At 38.9% G+C, this 21,073-nt stretch overlaps 1 protein-coding gene across 1 annotated transcript in view; it reads right to left on the reverse strand.

Annotated features, from left to right (window-relative positions):
• The window catches only part of spata20 (spermatogenesis associated 20), a 54,299-nt gene that overhangs the window by 16,568 nt on the left and 16,658 nt on the right, over positions 1–21,073 (reverse strand). Inside the window, exons 13-15 of the mRNA XM_067487958.1 lie at positions 17,491–17,699; positions 5,055–5,254; positions 3,595–3,675 (exon numbers count right to left, since the gene is read on the reverse strand). Coding sequence (XP_067344059.1) covers positions 3,595–3,675; positions 5,055–5,254; positions 17,491–17,699 — 490 coding nt within the window. The remainder of the gene's footprint in view (positions 1–3,594; positions 3,676–5,054; positions 5,255–17,490; positions 17,700–21,073) is intronic.

The following is a 21,073-nucleotide window of genomic DNA, read 5'->3' on the forward strand; positions in this document are numbered from 1 at the left end:
TAGATTACTGATCGCCCGGATCTCTTGGCACTGTCCACAGTTCTGTGGTGCTGAAACCCATGAGCAAGTCATATTTAAAATCATGAAAGGTCTTTAAATTTTTTAATGTAGCCTAATAAAAAAAAAACAGAAATTCAGTGGATAAAGTGTTTTGTGTTGATCTTTGTACTAGTGGAATTTTTTACTGGCCAAAAGTTCAGCTGCTCTTGCAAATTCCCCTGAATAAAACAAGATTCACTAAGAAAATACGTCGTTTACCTATGATGCTAATCTATAGACAAACCCAAGATGTTTTATTCGTTTGACATTAGCTACAATCTAGAGTAGAGGTAGAGTAGAGGAGTAGAGGACTTATAGGTTGTAATTGCTTAAGCGGTTTAGCACAGAGCTGCAGAGGCTACCGTGATGCTAAAATTAACAATCCAATCTGATCTACTGAACAAAGAACTAGTATTTAGAGTGAGAGGGAAAGCAGGGATGTTTTTATGCAGATGTTAGTGTCACCAATTTTCAAAAAACATGTTTCACTTACACAAACTCACTTCTAAAAGTATAAAGACACAATGTGCCAGAAAGAATAGAAAAACAAACACAAACAGACAACACTGAAGACAACGAGAGTGGAATAATTGCCAGAAACACTATTTGTATTTCAGCTACCAACCTTTCACAATTTCAGAGTCTCTACAATTAACAAGCCCAGACCCAACTCTAATCAAGCTATATCTTTGTGTAATAGAAAAATTAATCTCAATTTATTGGAGCAATTACAATCAAGAGTGATGTCTGAGTAACTGATAATAGTGCAACAGCACTGTAATTGATACCAGCAACAGAGGGGCCTTGTGGTAAATGAAAACAGCAAACTAATTAAATGACCAAAGATCTTGTGATGTGTGTGTGCACTTGCGTATGTGTGGAGCGGATTAAAACCAGTTGGGCTCTGAGCGCCTCGTTCAGCATAATTAGAGCATGCAGGCCTTAAACCTGGAAAACAGGCGAGGAGCAAATTGATTTAAATTAGACATGTTCTAATTTTACTTTAACTTTAATTTAAGCACAAACCCTTTTACTTTCTTTCATGTTTTTTTCTGAAACATCCTCGTGTTACACATCCTTAGTCATGTACTTATATAATTCACTCAGACGTATTCTCTTTCTTTACTAGTCTGACTTGTTTTCTTCCAACTAGGCTTTTATTAAAACTTATTTGAATAACTACCATAAATTCATAGCACTGTACACGCTCTGGCCACTTCAATAATTATATCTGTACAATGTAATGCAATGCAAAACAGCATCTTTGCTAGGAATTCTGCTTTTACAAGGTTATAATACCTCAGTTTTTTAAGCTAAACTGCGGGAAGGTAACAATTCTACTACAGTGTGTTTTATTGATGACATGGTGGGTGGGGTTATACTAAGTGCATTTTATGAAAAGGTGGTTATATTGTTTTGGCCGCCCTATTTAAAATGTCATTAATATAGGTTTCATGTCTCCTTGGTGTGGCTGTTTTTCACAGCGAGAAGACACATTTTTTTCAGAAGAGGCTGAAGGCAGCAAGACAAAACACTACTGAGAAACATCAAGGGTCACATTTGTTTCTAACATTGTACATGTATGTGGGCCTATGGTAGCGTGTACCTGCCGGATGGTGGGTCTCCCCTCACTTCTCTCTCTCTCTCTAATTAAGCTGAATCCTCACATTTTAGTTTTGACTGTTGCTAATGTTACTAATGGCCTGGACGTTCACCACATGCGGATACACTGTTCCTCCTCTGTCTCATTTACGTTTCCATATTTCTCCGGTCCTCACTCCAAAACTCAGTGAGGGCACATTAAAACAAATTTAACATCTAGTATGTCACTCTCACAGAGCCGTCCAAAAGTTGGAATTATTATTATTATTATTTTTGTCTAGTTAGTGCAAATACACATGTGCAAAGCTCCTAATGCCCCATATTTACATTATTGTGTATGGAAATACAGCTCACATCTTTTGTCCTGGCTTGTTAGGGCCATGCCTTTAGCTTAAAAAAATGGTTTGTGCCTGTGTTTTAGTAATAAAGAAATGTTATTTCTCAATTGGGAGCACTAGGTTACAATGACTCTCATCCTGCTTTAACTGCGTATCTCTTTCTCATTTACCATTTTATTAGTCCCAGTGTAATCCACTGGTCACCACAATCTCTGTGTCATCCGTCACTGCAACAGGCTGTTTAAACTCAATTTCTCTTGTGTCCCCAGCCCTGCCATTACTGCACTCATTAGCAGACACAGGCCAACACCCTCCATCAGGCTGAGGCCTTATTAGTTTGATTCCAACCTACTACTTCTGTAACAAGGCACAGCATGTGACTAGTCCTGGCTGTATGTGATAGTACATCCCCTTAATAATAGATTCATCCTGATAATGGCTCTGTCTGGCTCAGTCTTAGTCTCCGCTTCTCTGCAGGGATCTGGTACAGCCTGATGTTACTGCAGCCACAGCCAGATACTGCACATCTCATCTATATTTCAATAGGGTTCTGTTCAGAAAGAGAGAGAGAGAGAGTGTGTGTGTGTGTGTGTGTGTGTGTGTGTGTGTGTATGTATGTTGCTGAGTGTGTGTCTGTAAATGAGAACACGATAGATGGAGAAAGATTGAGCATGTCACTGGACAATCACTGCTTTAATTTAGTGATGTAATTCCAGTTACAGGCTGGAGGAATAAACAACACTCTGTGAGTGTTGTGCAGCTGCAGATAATTTAGCTTTAACAGTTTCAAATTATAGTGCTATGTATACTATGTAAAGCTTTATTATACAATTTTAAGCAAAACATCTAGCACCAACTCTAGTTTACTCTGAAGGCAAATGTACAAAATGACATTAAAAGACACTTAAAACAAATACCAATATTGGAACATGATTTTCTTATGATCTGCTACTTTTTGTAATTTTGTATTTATGTCTATTCCAATCCTCCGGCACACTTAAAAAGGCTAGTTGTATCAGGGGGTCAACTGGTGTAAATTTAAAAAAAAAAGAATTAAGACAAAAATTGAAATTTTTGACAAAAATTCAAGTCTGACTCAGACCGGGAGCTTTCCCAATCCATAAGATGCAGTCTGTGTCAGCTATAGCAGGAAGACACACACCCACACACTCACACGCACACACACACACACACACACAGATTTTGTTTATGCAAACAGCTATGAGGTCAAATTATGCATGAAAACACATAGAGTAGATGTGAAGTTGATACACTGAGGAGAAAAGAGGAGTCGAGAGGAGCTGAGGCTGACCTTTAAAGAACCACACTCATGCCAGCCAACACCCCAGGCACTCCTAGGTTGGTCCCTCTCTGCATCTGTGCTCTTCTGTGACTATGTGTCTCAAAGGTTACAGTGAGGCTGTTGCCACTGGAGAAGTTCTGATGTTGAAGTAAATCAATATATGTCAAAGTGATGTTGGCTGTTCAGGGTTGCTTTGGGGACCACTGACAATATGTGCTGAAAAGTTTGTCAAAATGACAAACCTTCACACACACACACACACACACACACACACACACACACACACACCAGAATGAGATCCAGAATATTTACCTTATGTGGCAGGAACAGGGAGTTGACTGCTGCGAGCAGATCTGTGGTGTCTGGGGCATCCCTCTGGCCACGGATCACAATCTTAAAAAAGAAAAAACAAACGACAACAAAAAACATGAAAAGAAAGTGAGGTAAAATGTGAAGGAAAAGGGAAGAAGAGCACAGACAGATGATGAGACAAGAATATGTAGAGAGAGAAATAAGAGGGGGAGAGAATTGGACAAAAGTGATAGTGGTCAGTACTGTATTTTTTCTCTGGTTTCTCTGACACAGGGTCACCTCACCTCACCCTTACACGTTACCCTCACCCTATTATCCCTACTCACACTCTACAGGTCACACACTCTACAAGTTTTCCTCTCTGTGTTCTATTTATACTACTGTTATCTCTTTCGTTAAACGTTAAACATTTTCTCACGGTGACAGGAAACATGGAGGGAGCTGTTGTAGAGCTTTGCTGGTTTGCTTGTTTCAGGCTTAAGTGAGGTGTTATCAATTAAAATCAAATTACATAATTGAGGCTGAAGCCCTCCAATAGCCTACCGAACATACAATGACTGTTAAAAACCAGGAAAAGATTTCTAACGATTTTTAAAGTCACTGTGGCCAGTGGTAAAGTAAAAGTACACATGTTAGTATGCTTCCGTTAAAGAAAGAAAAACCCACAATGGTCATTGAAATAACTTGAAACTGACAAAAGTAATAATAAAAAATTACTGATTTTTAACTAATGTAAAACAGGCATTGCTTTTAAATTGTGGTTCAACAGAAGCATCTAGAAAAACGAACTAATGAAACTTGTTTAAGGAGACATCTTTTCAAATTAAGTGTGATCGTTGCGCTTATAGCATTTAATTTGGTGTTCAAGTTAAATGCTATGCCAACCGTTTGATTATTTTTCTCAGTAGTTAAACTTAAGTATGATAGATCTGCTGTGAGTCTGCATGAAACTCAGAACAGCAATACAAAGCATTTGACACTGTAGGTCATTTTATCCTGCCAAAAAGGCTGGAGAGAATTGGCCTGTCTGATTAGGCAGTTAGCTTCCTTTCAAACCATGTTTCTGAAAGATCGCAGAGTGTGAGAGTAGATGCCTTAGTGTCATACACACTGAAAATGTCACCCACTACAACTATTCGCATTGAATTTGGTAAACAGCTTTTAAGATTTCTGCTCCCGCTACTAACTTCAAAAGGACTTAATATCAAAAGAAAATAACTATATATATATAACTATATATATATATATATATATAAACTACCTAACAATTGTCAAGATTGAGCTACTTTTGTTTATTTTAGTTTCATAACAAATTTATACCAAACTTATCTCTTAAAACACAAAAAAAGAAAGTGCTGCAAACATGAACACCTGATTCTGTCCATGTAAATTCCTCTAGTGCTTGAACTTGCAAGTACAGTAGCCATATTTAAATCTGTGCATGTGGATATGAGAATAACCTGTTTAAGCGTGCAGTGCTGGGCCATAAGAGCCCGGACCATTTCAGGCAGGGCTATGGGAACTCTGTTGAGACGGTCGGAGAAGGCTGCCAGCAACTGTTGGGATTTCTGGAGCCAATCCTGTCTTCCAGTGTAGTGCGACAGGCGAAGGAGATTGGACGCTGATACGGAGTTAGCGCTGGGCTCGGCTCCATCCTGATCTGGAACACAGACATAAAGATACAAATTATTCTCAAAAGGCTTTGATATTGTCCTTCAAACTAATTTAGCTTTTTCCTTTTTCTTGGGTTGAGTCGCTAATATTTGTCAGCAAATTTGTCTTATATAGCTGTACCGCCTACTTATAGTTCACTGCAGTTACACACAATGCTTACTGTCTCTTGCAAGCAGAAACTCTTGTTTCTAGACCAAATTTAAATGAATTTGCACTTTTAGTAACTCTCTGTTGTATAGTTTCGAGTTTCCAAAACAACCAATCAGCATAGTGGATTTAATTCCACTGAAAAGGTAGGTAAATAGGGAGATTCAGGGGAGGAAATCCAGCACAACTGCCTGCCTGAGGTTTGGGTCTGGTTCGGTTTTTATTTGTACATCATTGAACTGTCACTGTGATTCACATTTCTCAGGTTTGAGACACCTTCGTACAAAAGTTGGTTTTAGGGAATTTGCTATGACAGAAGATTTGTCAGTGAGACTGAACAGAAACAAAGTAGACACACTGACACACTGCTGCAGAGCGTGTCTTACTCATACAACAGCTTTAACTTCATCAGCCAACTGTGGCGCAGGAGGTAGAGCGGTCGTCCACCAATCCCCGGCTCCTCTGGTCACATGTCGAATTGTCTTTAAGCTGACTTGGATAAGGTACTTTTATGATAGGTGGGGACTCCCCGATCTCTCTCCTTGTCTGGTTACTTGTGATAAATAAAACAATTCAGAACAAGCAGTTGATTGTGCTGGTGGTTTACAAACCATGGATCGATCTGTATTAACTGCTTCAAATATTTTTCATGATTAGATTAGAATTACCCGTATTAACACAACACTGAGCTACATGTTGGACACACGGTATCCAATTAAAAAGCGTGGAAATAATAATACTAACTTAATACCAGCTGATAGACTTGGGGAGAAAACAGCAGTAGGAAAAGAGAGAGAGGCAGTAGGTACACATACAGCGTGAACTGCCTAAAAAATATTTTGCTTCTTTGCGCGATGGAAAGAGACTTCTGCCACTTGGTGTTAGTTTCAATTTTAGTCAGGTCTGGGCAGACTTTGATTTAAAAGCAAGGAAATAATCTGTAACTCCATGGTGATTAGGTGTTTTTCATCCTGCTAGTCTGTTCTTGTCTGCAGCCTCTTTCAAAAAGCCGACTGATTTGCTAATTGCAGATTTAACCATTCCACACACAGTTGCCCAGGTGCCTTGATAAATAAATACAAAAATCAGCACATATTGCCCATTCAACTAATGTAAAATATAAATAGTATGATAATAATAAGCTCACCGAGCAGTGGTGGGGAGTTAAGTTAGTACAGAAATATTGTATTGAAATGTATTGCATTTTTAGGTCAATTCTCTTCAAGCGAAGAGAGAGAGACATTTTCTTTAGCTAGAGCGGCCTCAAATTTTAGGCTATATGGAAAACGACTGCATAATTTATTTGTGTTATAAATCATTTGTCATTGCTTGAAAAAGTCACTATGGTCGGTGTTGAGTTGAGATAGGCTGCAGAAGAGCTTATGTGACACCAAAGCCAGGCACAGTAATTAGGTCACAAAATATGACAGCAGCCCATGATAAATAAAAAACTAAGAACTAATCTTACTTGGAAAATGCAAGAAATTCACATAGCGTATAATAATACAATATTTACACACATTGTGCAGAATTTCCACCCACAAGCATCTGTGTATTAATATCCTCCTGGTTACAGCTACAGGAGGAGAGAAAAAAAAAACTAAAGCAGGTGATATGATTGCCGGTTATGATTTAGCAGCAAAAAACTTCACACTGCATCCAGGAACAACATTGGAGTCGAACTCAAAGCTCTGCTAATGCAGCACTGCTCACCACTCCTGTCTACATGTCTGTAGTGAAACTTACCACTTTGTTCACTCCAAAAACAAGCTGCAGTAGGATGCAGTATAATCCAAACATCAAATATATAGACCCATAACGTTACAGAGACAGAGACACAATCTACAGGAAATCTTACGTCCATCATATCATCTGACAAAGTCAATATAAATAAGGGTTATGACACCAGCTGTGTGATATATCGGATTTAAAACAAATTTACTTAGAAGCTGTGAATGGATCCACAGACAGTATGACTTAGTAACGTGGACTGAGGAAGAGGAAGTGATTTCGCAATGCCTCGTGGCCGAAAGCAGAGCAACAGGTTGGATTTTCTGAACCTGGTTAAGTGTTGAAACACACTCAATCCCTGATGCAATGCCACCTGTACAGTACTGCAAGTGTACTGCACTGAAGAAGTATGACACTTCGAATGCCTCACTTTTCAGCAATGATTTTGGCTCCACCCTCCCTGCCTGATGTTTTGCAGCTACTGTTTGCTTAAAATTGCCTTTTTGCTGAAAACAGCCACTTGCTGCACCTACAGTACAAATTAAATGTGATAATTTGTTGCCCGGCTATAAACTGCTAGGAACCCACTCATATAAACAACCCTTCGATCCATTTTTATTAAATGAATTGTTAATAAAACACACTAGTTAGTGGCACTTCAACTTCCCGTATCTCAACTATTGTAAACGATAGATAGGTTTAACTTACTGCAGGTTTTCAAAATCACATAAGGCAATTAAATCTATTATAAACAGGATAGTGATACACTAAAAAACAGAATAATGTCTGTTATCAGTCAAAACACACATTTTTTATAGAATGGGCGCACAACAGACATTATACTCTAACTCCATTCTTTATTAAAACTTGAACAAAAAAATCTTGTAATAACTTTTTAATGTAACAGGAAGGATGGCACACTATTAAGTTAAAATATAGACTCTATTTCTTTCTATCAGGTCCCTCAGTACAAAACCATCCCAGTCACAAAGTGAGGTGTGATCTGATGGAAGCAACAAATGATCTCATGGCTTAGCCTTGTTAAGTGTTTGGCTCTTATCTCTTATCGGTGTCCAACAAGAGCCTAGAGGTGATCTCCTCCTAACCTATGACCTTGCTACATACCTGCTTCTTAACATAGTCATGAAGCCATTGTTTATTAGAGTGAGTGCAAAAGAGAATAATAATAATTAAAGAGATTTAAACTACACTGTTTTATGACAAGCTTAAATTTAAACTTGTATATTGACTGAAAATAATGAGATTTTATCCTGCACTGCATCATGTAGCTAATGGCGCATAGCAACAATGCATCAACATACACACAAATATATGCTTTTAACCCACATGGAAAGAGGACGTGCAGATAAATGTAAAAATATTAATTAAAGATGGAACTGTCTCCAAACATGTGTAGACAGAGTCAGACAAAATAAGAATCATAAAGTCATGAACCAATGAGACAATGACTCTGAATGAGAAATACACTTGTCTTCAAATCTACACTGCCTTTGATGTTTCTTCAAGCTAATGTTACAGAATCAGAATCTGCTTTATTGGCTAAGTATGCTAACATTTAAAAGGAATTAGCTTTTGGTCGTTGGTAGCTCTCAAGGGCATGTTCAAAAAGTATACAAACACAGACATTATTACAATGACGACTACAGAAATAAAATGAGAAGAAAAACAGCTACAGACTACTCAATATTGACTAAAAGAAGCAAACCTTGCAGTGTGTGTGTGGTAGTTGTAACACGATTTAATATACTATACTTCCTTATACTTAAGGTGCAGTGTGTGTATATCTGTGAGATGTAGGGTGGCAGTGTGGTATGGTAATCCATCTTGCTCTGGCAGATTACGCTACTGGGACAGAGGTCCACGCTGTCAACCTTACACAACACCACCATGATAATGGCAAAGTCAGTCCTCTCAGATGAGAAATCTCTCACGTCAGCTTTGATAAACACACACAGATGCAGGTGTGATGGCGCACTAGGACAGGCACACATTTAATGTCTTACCAGTACTTAACAAGAGTGAGTATTAGCTTTTTCACCAGTTTTCCCCTTTTATCTGTGACCCTTTAAAAGTATGTGCACCAAGCCACTGTGTCAGTCTGTCTTTTTTATTACCTCTAATCTAGAAAAAGGCACAATATGAAAATAATTTGGACTGCTAAAAAACATCCGGAGATGACAAAAAAAAAAAGAAAACCTGGAAGAATGCAACCTGTTAAAATAGATGGTTGCTGTCAGATACGTTACCTTGACAGCAAAAACAAAAAGAAGTCGGCCAGCAGTCCAGACGTGACACTTGTGTGACAGATCAAAGGTGAATGTCTGCATGTCTACAGGCTGTCAGCTTCCCTGAAATGCCAGCAGTCATTAGTTGGAGGAGTTCAGTGGCAGCTGAAGAAGGGAAGCACTCCCTTTCAAGGTCAGACCCATTTACAATTGCCATATTTACCATCAATTCATTGCTACAACCCCCGGCCCTGTAGCTACAGACCTGCAGCTTCCCAACATGAGAATTCATACTGACAGTCTACTTCTAATACTACAACAGATTACTTTTCTAATGTATGACTACTTAGTCTATTACAAAAAAAACGTAAGACATCTGGACCAGGGATGGGTACCGAAACTCGATTTACAGTGCCTTATTTTAGTACCATGCCAGAATTGCTGAAATTTTTAGCCCTTTGGTCCTCTGACATAAATGCTACAGTATATGGGGCTTGACATTGGGCTTTTGATAGTAAACAATGTAAAACATTGCTGGTTTACTTGCCCAAAAGCCCAACATACTTGTCCAAAATAGTAAATGTAGGGCTAATAAAAGATAAAAAAACTTGGATTTGCACAATTATTATATTTTACTAACATATGAAACCTTAATTTGAGAGTTAGTAATGATATACACTCACTGGCCACTTTACTAAGTACCTATACAAACTAATGCAATCCAATACAGCAGCTCTGCCATGTATTATACTTTTACCCCCTCATTCATTTTGAATAGGGTGGCCAGAATTTTGCAACCCCCACGTCTTATAATGAACTCCAGTACGACTCCACCACCCACTGTAACCCTAATAATAAAAAACAGAGTAGAATAAAAACTTTTCTGACAGTTTCAACCTGAAAACTAAGAAATTATAACATTGTAAACATTGTCATGGGGGACCTGATACCTTTCCCTTGCTGTCATAGGGCGAGAGGTGGGGTCCAGTCTATCTTAGGGCCAATACAGAGAGGCACACATAGACAGACAACCATTCACACTCGCATTCATAGCTATTTTACAGTCGCCAATTAACCTCACATGGATGTCTTTGGACTGTGTGACAAACAACCTTCAAGCTGTTAGGCGGCAGCGAACACCATGTTGCCCACTATTCAAAATTATTATTTTAAAATAACTCTTAAAGTGGGGTTAGTGTGGGCCTATATACTTATACCATGGTCATAAAAAAGTATGAAGATTTACTGTCATTGTCACTAAGGGAATTTCGTTCTGAATCAATAACTGAATTTGTCTTCGATTAAAAGTTGAAAATTACTTAAAGATTCAATGTTTTATCTGTACTTTTTTCTTGATTGAGAAGGTAGGAAATACTAGTTTTAATGAAGCATAACTACTAATCACAGTTCATAATAAAACCAGATAAAAACAAAATGTTAATTTATAGTATATCACACATTATCACACACCTTAATACTGTATCTCTAGTCTTACTTCATATTTATTAGATTTAACCTGATTGAGCTGAATTTGCCTGTTGTAGGGCGAATAAAGGTGTTTTTGTGTGTCCAGTCATCTTTGAACACTTAGTCAATTTCATTTTTAACAAGTAACTCTCACTCACTATACTATGGTTTATGGTTAGTGTTAGATCTCGGTGCTCTGCAGCAGATTACGAGAGTAGGGAGGGAGGGAAGTATGTTTTGCCATGGATAGACATATTTCTTAAATTAATCTGAATCAACTAGCATTACCTCTGACTACTGATTTTAAGCTTAAAAGTTTGATCTCTTAGTGAGGGGTGAAAGTGCACTGCTGTAAAAGAAAGGGGGGTACTAGATTTATAACACAAATGGAACAATTATCACTTTATCACAATTATTTGTTTTCATGATCATTGAAAGCCAAAATAGTCATAGTTTAAATCAAAATGGGATTAATTGCACTTATCAGTCCATAAAACTTTTTTTTTTTTTTGTCTCATTTCTGTATATTATTTAGCAAATTCATTAACGACAAGCTGTTCGCATCCTGTGGGATGGCCATTGAATTTCTTCAAATTGTGGATTGTGATACTTTTTGTGCAGGTTGCTGGTGATGTCATTGACCATTTTTTTAGTTTTTTTTTTCTTTGGGTGGGGGTCTTCACAGCTTACACAATGCATCTGTCATCAGCTATTGCAGTTTTCCTTGGCCAACCATTTGTGTGTATGTTGCTCAATACACCAGTGGTTTACTGAGCGAATAGGATAACTAAAGTTGTTACAATTAATCCTGAAGATGAATGAGTGTCCCAGTCTTCCAAATTTCTAAATTCCACATTAATCCAATTCATGTAGAAACACTTCTCCTTAAAGAAAAAAAAAAGAAAAAAAATGTAGATCTCTTTGCAGTGGTAAATGCAAAGTGAAGGGATCAGCTAATGCAACAATTCATCCCCCGACTAACATGAATGTCTGTTTCAATTTTATGCCAATCAATCCAGTAGTGGTTGAACATTTTCACTGCACCACACATGTGTTAAGGGAGAAGTCAAGCTACCCTCTGTTTCAGTAGGCTTTATCTTTAGGTGACCATGTCCATATTAACATTTTTGGGACTTGATTTCAGCCTTGTCTGCAGCAGTTGTCTATATAACCAACCAGCCAATGGAGCCTGCTATGTCTAAGGCCACACATCTAGCATGACAACAACCAAAACAATTCTGTAACAGAAATTGAGCACCCTATTCACACAAAGAAAGTTTAACAACGCTCCCATGAATAGACTTGCCCATTGTTTAAAGATTTTATTACTTGGTCATTTAGCCTTCACATTTTGTCGCACTGCCATGTTGCCAAGATGAACATTTGTCGTGCTACTGAAAAAGTGTATGTCAATGGTGGACCTTATATTGAAATGAAAGATTTGATTTGGAGCTAACAGGACAATCAGAAATCCGAAATACTTTATTATACCCAACGGGAAGTTGTTTTCAGAAAAGAAAAGAAATAAATGTAGAGAGATGATTATGGAAGAGTTAAGATGTACAGCAAGTGAGATGAGGCAGAAGCAGACAGTGCATTTCAGATTTCAACTGTACACTGAGTGTGCGGTTTCAATCTGTCAGAAGCAGATGGACTGAGAGACCAAATGGAGACAGATTTGACAGGTCTGTTGATCAAAGTAGCTGAAAAATCAGAGCATCAGTCTGCTTTCATGGGGAAGAGAGTTCAATTTGAGTGAGTGAGGTATTGGAGGTAGACAGGGGACATCAATATTTTTTGCTGGCCTTTTTCACCTTCTAGCTATTAATCTGTCCATCCATCCTTGCCATCATCTTATACCGTAGTTTAACTGTAGCAATGAAGTGAAACTGACAGCAATATTATAGCAAAAGTTTCCACCTTGTTAAGTTCAGGACAAACTGCTAAGGGTGAAGGATACACTGTATCAGAAGGATGAATAAATGAAGGAATTAATGATTACATCCAACCAATCACAGAAATTACAGGCTTCATTTATTCATGAGTCATCACTGTGGTCAAATAGACTTTTCTCACAAAAAGCGGACGTACTTAGCAAATGGGTAACCCAATTTCTGCTTTATGCTGTGCAACGCAGTGACACAGTAACAACAGATTGCAGTAGTGTTTTCAACTTCTCTGTCAATGAATTACTGCATTTGTATAGTTACGAGCATAAACATTCATAAAGCAGAACATTTAGCCAGGTTGCTGTATTTCAACAGCATGTCAGAATATTTTTATGTGATTTGCTTCACAAACGTAATTAATGTAATGACTCACTATTAAGACTAATGCAACTACAGGGGGACACAAGCCAGTGTCTTCTTGTGCCAGTCCCAAGTCTGGATAAATGCAGGGGGTTGTGTCAGGAAGGTCATCCGATGTAAAACACATGCCAAATAAAAATGCGAATTGTGACTATACCGCATCGGTCGGGGCCCAGGTTAACAATGACCACCACCAGTGCTGTTGGTTGAAGTCGAAGAAGGAGAGGAGGAAGGTGTGTTCGTTTGCAGAGAGAGAAGACGAAAGCTAAGAATGTAGGACTGACAGTAGGGACTTTGAATGTTGGGACTATGACACTGAAGGCTAGAGAGTTGATTGACATTGTGCAGAGAAGGAAGGTGGACATACTGTGTGTCCAGGAGACCAGGTGGAAAGGTAGCAAGGCTAGAAGATTAGGAGCAGGGTTCAAGTTGTTCTACCATGGATCAGATAGGAGGAGAAATGGAGTAGGAGTTATCCTGAAAGAGGAGTTTTATAAGGAATGTTCTAGAGGTGAAAAGAGTATCAGACAGGTTGATGAGTCTGAAACTGGAAACTAAAGGTGTGATGTTCAATGTTAGTGGTTATGCCCCACAGGTAGGATGTGAGTTAGAGAAGGAGAAATTCTGGAGTGAGTTAGATGAAGTGATGCAGAGCTTCATGCAGAGGTGAGAGAGTGGTGATTGGTGCAGATTTCAATGGACATGTAGGTGAAAGAACAGAGGTGAAGAGAATGTGATGGGCAGGTTTGGTCTTCAGGACAGGAATGCAGAAGGACAGACTGTGGTAGACGGCAGGAACATAGGGTGACATATAAGAGCGGAGGTAGAAACAATCAGGTGGACTTCATCTTGTGTAGTCGTTGTAATCTGAAAGAGACCAGTGACTGCAAAGTATTGGTGAGGGAGAGTTTAGCCAGACAACACAGGATGGTGATGTGTAAAATGACTCTGGTGGTGTGGAAGATGATGAGGACAAATTCAGAGAAGAGGACGAAGTGGTGGAAGTTGAAAAAGGAAGAATGTTGTGTAGTTTTCAGGGTACAGCTACAGCTAATGTGATCAGGGAGACACGTAGGAGGGTACTCTGTGTGTCTGGTGCCCATTTTTAAGAACAAGGGAGATGTGTAGAGCTGCGGCAACTACAGAGGAATAAAGCTGATGAGCCAAACAATGAAGTTGTGGGAAAGAGTAGTGGAAGCTCGGCTAAGGGCAGAGGTGAACATTTGTGAGCAGCAATATGGTTTCATGCCTAGAAAGAGTCCAACAGATGCAGTATTTGCTTTGAGGATGCTGATGGAGAAGTACAGAGCAGGTCAGAGGGAGTTGCATTGTGTCTTTGTAGATTTAGAGAAAGCGTATGACAGGGTGCAGAGAGAGGAGCTGTGGTATTGTATGAGGACGTCTGGAGTGGCAGAGAAGTATGTTAGAGTGGTGCAGGACATGTATGAGAGCTGTAAGACAGTGGTGAGGTGCTGTAGGTGTGACAGAGGAGTTCGAGGTGGGTCTGCATCAAGGATCAGCTCTGAGCCCCTTCTTGTTTGCTCTGGTGATGGACAGACTGACAGATGAAGTTAGACACAAATCTATGTGGACTATGATGTTTGCAGATGACATTGTGATTTGTAGTGAGAGCAGAGAGAAGGTGGAGGAAAATCTAGAGAGATGGAGGTCTGCTCTGGAAAACAGAGGAATGAAGCTTAGCTGCAGTAAGGCAGAATACGTGTGTGTGCAGAGCTGGAGGTAACAGACCTTAACATGTTGAGGGTCTCTTTGGGACTGAAAAGAATGGACAGGATCAGGAATGAGGACATCAGAGGGACAGCTCATGTTAGATGTGTTGGAGATAAAGTCAGAGAGGACAGATTGAGGTGGTTTGGACATGTTCAGAGGAGAAACTGTGAATATATCAGTAGAAGGATGCTGAGGTTGGAGCTGCCAGGCAGGAGGTCTAGAGGAAGAACAAAGAGGGGATTTATGGATGTAATGAGGGAGGACATGAAGTTAGTTTGTGTGAGAGAAGAGGATGCAGAGGACAGTGTTAGATGAAAGCAGATGATTCACTGTGATGACCCCTGAAAGGGAACAGCCCAAAGGAAATTAAGAAGACTCACTATTAAAACTACCACCACTTTTATCGTTTATATTTCTCCAGTACACACATGGCATCTCAGACAAAGATGTCTAACGTTATGTTATGTGGCACCTTATATATGTAAGCAGAATTACTGTTATGATCAACAGCTTATGTAGAAGTATGTGAAATGTATTATTTTTATAATAATTATAATAATAAAATTAATAGTTAATATAATTATAATTATACTAGAAGTTTGCTTTAATTTAAAGGCAACAAAACAGACAGAAAATGAAAATGGTTTAAAATTGCATCAGCCATTTCTATTACATCACAGCTAACATTATACATCATTTATTTTAACGTTTCTTACCTGAGGTGGGTTGGAAACATAATCGTGCTCCAGTGGAGACGCGTCAGTGGCAGCTTCCACAGTTACGCCAGACAAAGAGGAGACGTTTCCTCCGCAGCTTAATGTTTACTTTCCAGTTCATTGACAGATTTAGCCACAAAAAGCAGCTTGGGACAGCTCAGTTTATGAGACGAGTGCTGCCTGCTTTAATATAATGATCCAGAGTGAAGTGCTGACCGTAAACGCACATGCTACCTCTTTGCAAGCTAAAGGGTTCATCTCACCTAATCGCCTGCACCCATCTTTTTTTTTAACTTTTATTTTGGAACTTTTGGAACCGAGCGAAAGAACAAGTTTGTCTGTTTTTTTGTACCGAACACAAACTTTCAGGTGAGCTACAAAAGCTCAAGCTTTTAGATTCCTACGTAATGACTTACAAGGGAAGTTAAGCAGCCTGCTCTCACCTGCTTCTGGTTGAGAAATGTTGAAGAGTGAAAAAGGTCTATTGTGGCAATATTTTGAGATTCAACTCTGCAGTGGACAGTTTAATCATTGCATTTGTTTATCTGTATGAGCTACTCATCCTTCCTTCCCCTTGTCTGAGCATTTCCTTTAACCTGTCCATTATCCCTCCTTCTCTCAGCTTAAAAAAAGCATTTAAAACATTATTATTATTATTATTATTTACTTTATACAATTGAACAGAGCTGGAAATCACGATGATATGTGCACGACTCAAGGGATGATAATTAGGGTGATCAGTCCACGACATTGTTCCTGAGTTAAATATCTAAACAACTAGTTTTGCTATGAAATTTTGTGAGAAAATGAGATTAAAACTTTCTCTGCTGTTGCTCAAAAGGCAGATCTCTTGAGTTATGACATCTGTTGCCATTCCTTCGAGATGCCAGCTGCTTTGTTGGCCTAGCTACTCAGCAAGCTGCAGCAGGTGAAGTGAACAAGTAAAACCAAAGAAAGTACTTGTTGCCTCACTTAGTCTAAGGTCCTCTCTTTCGCTTGTCTCTCTATGTGGTCTTCACATTAATGATTGTTATAGGTGGCTAACACAGGCTTCTACGGTCTCCGGTCTGATTCCCTACACTTTGCACTGCAATTACTAATGTTGGACGCTGTGCTGCTGTTGCATTCAGGGACATGCAGAGCACCTGTGTTTCAAACACATTTAGGACCCAATATAAAAATACAATGGGTGGGTCTAACTTTTTTGGTATTGTTAAACAGCTGCTCCTAGTTATCTTTATGATGTATACAATATGTAACAGCCCCCTTTCTAGTGATGTTAACTTATAATTTTCAGTAGTTTTAATTTATTTTTAATCATATTTGTTTTGAGTTCTTGTAGACAGAAACAAATCTATTAAAATCATGAATCAACCAGAACACAGACAAAATAAAAAAGTAAATGGTAAATGTTCTGCACTTATATTGCTCTTTTCTACCTATTGGCACTCAAAGCACTTTACACTGCTTCTTATTTACCCATTCACACTCACAATCACACACATTCATACACCGATGGGGGAGCTGCTATGCAGCTGGCCAGCACTCACCGGGTGCAACTAAGTTGGGGTTCAGTGTCTTGCTCAAGGACACTTCGTCACGTGACCAGAGGAGCTGGGGATTGAACCAACAACTGCAAAATTGGTGAATGTGCCACAGTAAAAATAAAAAGACTTCAGTAATTAATTAATCAAGATTTAAAATGAAATGGCGACCCTAAACTCACGGGATAAGCCAAAAGGACAAAAATTATATATATATATCTATATCTATATATCTATATCTATATATATATATATATAGAGCGAGAGAGAGAGAGGAGGGGGGGGGAGAGAGAGAGAGAGAGAGAGAGAGAGAGAGAGAGTCATCCCTCACCCTCTTTCAGTTGTAGCAGGAGAGTGCTGTCACTGGGATTGCTACAGAAATAACCTCCACCCTGGTCGTCCCAGAACATAACATCCTGCCTCAGCTGCAGCTCCTCGGCCCACTGCAACCATTCCGTTTGCAGTGTAGCCTCGTAGAGGTCCAGCAAGCCACAAATGATGAAGGCATAGTCACCCAAAAAGCCAGAGATAGGGGGACATCTGAAAAATACAGAGGGAGAGGGGAATTGAGAATCAGAGAAGTGGGAGAATTAGGACGTTTTTCATTAAGAATTAATTGACATATGAATGCAAGAACTGTTAAGATGGTTAATGTTGTTGAACTAGTTCAGTCTCTGTTTTTTCCTCATCTTTAATATTATAAAGCGTGTTTATAAGCCCCAAAGAAGATCAAGCCATATTTTCTATGAAGCAGAAAGCCAGCAGAGTTGGGTGTAACTGAGACCGTAAAAAGCCTAAAGGAAATTAGGGGACAATTCAGGGCTACATTATGATACAAACCTTATGATCTCTCACTAAGGCATTTTCTCTTTATTAAATTGCTTGTCTAATTTCTCTGTGCCTGTCTCAGACATTTATACATGTACACGTGGCATGTGTCACATACGTTAATTAGTCCAATCACATCTGCAGTAAGGCTATATCCCGTTAGCATATTTTTACCACTTTTAATTCCATGTCCTATCACTTTTGCCTTTTTATGGTCTTTTTTCTTTCCAACTTCCTTTTACCTTTATATTTTCCTTCTTGCTCTGTTTCATTATATAATCCTCTCAACTCCTGGAGTTGTTTTCTGCACCAATCTTTCCCTATCACAAGAGTATAATGTGATTTATTGTTTAGCTGAGAATGACAGACACTTCTGTGTCTTACTCAGACTCAGATTCTAAACCCTTCTGTTACTCAAGCTGATCTCTTCTGCCCACCTACACCACAACAACAAACCCCGTCTCACACTGCCCCCAACTCCCACCTCTACAATTCCCATAATGGCCCCTATTTAGGTGAGTGCAGGGGGATGAACGGTGACAGGAAGCCAGATAGTGCAATGTCAGGCGAGGCTGGTGCCTGGGGGTCAAGTGACTGACAACAGGAGGAGGCTTTAGAGGGGATGAAGTGCATGGGGAGGTCATGGGGAGATGAGGAGAGATATCTATGCATACGTTTCTCAGACAGAGTTGGCTGAGTCATGTGTCAAAAAGAGACAGCAGGCAACTTTTGTCATTGCCTTTTTAATGGCAATCCAAAGAGAAAGAATGTGCAGTTTTTGGGATCTGACATCATGGCAAATTTTACTCAATTAATTTAAAACTAAGATATTGAAAAAACATGCTAAGGAATCTGCGATTGAAATTTGAAACTGCTCTACTGTGGCAGCTGTGTGAGGTGGGCAAGTCTAGCAGACATACAATTAACCAACCAATATTGCGAAATGAAACTGTAAAGCCTTTAAATTTAATTTACAACTAAATATCCAAGTTTGGTATTTTTACACTACGATTACTTGAATTTGTTTAGCCATGCTGTCTCCTTCTCCACACCAACACACTCCCAACCCAGCTCACCAACATTTATGTTTTCCCCATAGAATAGCTTCTTTCTCACACAGCAACATGTTATCTACGTAGCTAAGGTGAATTCAGGAACAGAGATGACAGTCAGAGTCAATGCCTCAAGAGAGCCTCACTCACAAAAACACAAAACTGTAAAAGCCTTTCAGAAACACTTAACAGCCTTCTCATTCACACTTTAATAGTGCATGTTAAATGATCCATTCACCTGGGAACAGAGATAAAATGTCTTTTCAGTCTACTGTATAATAGCACTGCCTGATGGCTATACAATAATAGCTTCATAATGCTCGTCTCATATACCAGCTACTTTACTCCACCGTGAATAAGAGGAAAATGGGCGATATGGTGAACGTAAACACATTGAGTTCAATCATTTTCACAACAGCAGTGATCTTCATGTTAAAGAATAATTTAACATACTTGATTCTCCAACTGAATTTACTGTTTTATGCATTATACTGTGACATTTTCTTTTAAATAACACATACAGTAATGTCTTGTTGAAAAATAATATGAGAGGAAGATGGAAAAGAAGGTGTTTGTCACAATCTGGAGACAACTTTTCTCACATTCCTGTATTTCTCATCCAATTGTTCATTGTGCCCATGTAGTGACACCTAATTCATTTTCTTCTGTTTTCAATCGAAAATTCTCTGTGCATCTTTTCTCAAAACAACGTCTCATTTAAATCTGGAAGATGAACTGCAAAACTTCTATTGTTGAGTAAATGCACCTAACTTATTGTGTTTATACTTTAAGTGTAAGTGTGAGGAAGGTGCAATAGAACACTGTGCTTACTACATCACTTAAATTTAAAAATTAGGTTTGCCTGTGTTGATACTATTAAAACTGTATGTGTGGGTTTGCCAATGTTATATAATACACTGTATTATAACATATTATGTTTTTATATCACCCACTGCTACAATTTACAATAATATGTATTATTATATAAACTTATTATCTTTTTAATCAACTAACAATTGGTTTCTATAAAGGTTCAAATTAGAGAAAAAATAATATCACTAGCAGCAATTACATGGACAAAACATTTTGATTGAAATCGTTCGAATGAAAGATTCCAACTTAGCTGCAACTTAGATTCCAACTTAAGCATGTTAAATTGGGAAACATTTAGTCTGCAGAAAGAATAATAGAAGGAGGTTTTACTTCAGCTTTGGCGGTTTATTCAATAGAATCTGCTGCTGCGCATCAAGACACTCCCCTCGCCAAATCACATACTTAATCCTCAAGTCACACGCCTGAGCCAAAATAGAAAGTACTAATGTCCGTTTGAGGGAGACAGGAGAAGAGGAAGCAATGTAACAAATGCTTGTCTGCATGCTTTTCGTCACAGTAACTAACATTATCTTAGCCTGCCAAACTGCGTCTGTGAGTGATACAAGGTGAGAGGTACAAAGTATCCTACCAATGATTGATTGGATTGAGATATGAAGAATTTAGAGGCCCAGTCACCACTTCAAACTCATCCTATTACTCAAACCAATATTGAAAAATTTTTGCAGTGTGGCAGGGTGCATTTTTATGCTGAAAAAGGTCTATGCCATGAGGGAATACTGTTTCCACGAAGGGGTGCACTTTGTCAGCAATAATGTTTAGGTAGGTGCTACATGTCAAAATAGCCTCCACATAATTGGCAGGACCCAAGGTTTCCCAGTAGAACATTGCCCAAAGCATCACACTTCCTCTGCCGGTATAGGGCATCCTGATGCCATCTCTTCTCCAGGTAAGAAACACAGCAACACACCCACATGATGTAAAACAAATTGAGATTCTTCCATTAATCCAAAGTCCAGCTGTAATGTTTGCAAGTGCACTGTAGGTGCTTTTGGCATTGGGCACAGGTCAGCATGAGCACCCTGACCGGTCTGCTACTACGCAGCCCTATAGGCAACAAACAGCACAAACTGACACTTTTCTTTCAGAACGACCATTTCCTTTACCAGCTAGTGAGCTATATCAGCTCTTCTACTAGTTGAC

This window comes from Channa argus, chromosome 20 (assembly GCF_033026475.1).
Source record: "Channa argus isolate prfri chromosome 20, Channa argus male v1.0, whole genome shotgun sequence".
In the NCBI taxonomy this organism is placed as follows: domain Eukaryota; kingdom Metazoa; phylum Chordata; class Actinopteri; order Anabantiformes; family Channidae; genus Channa; species Channa argus.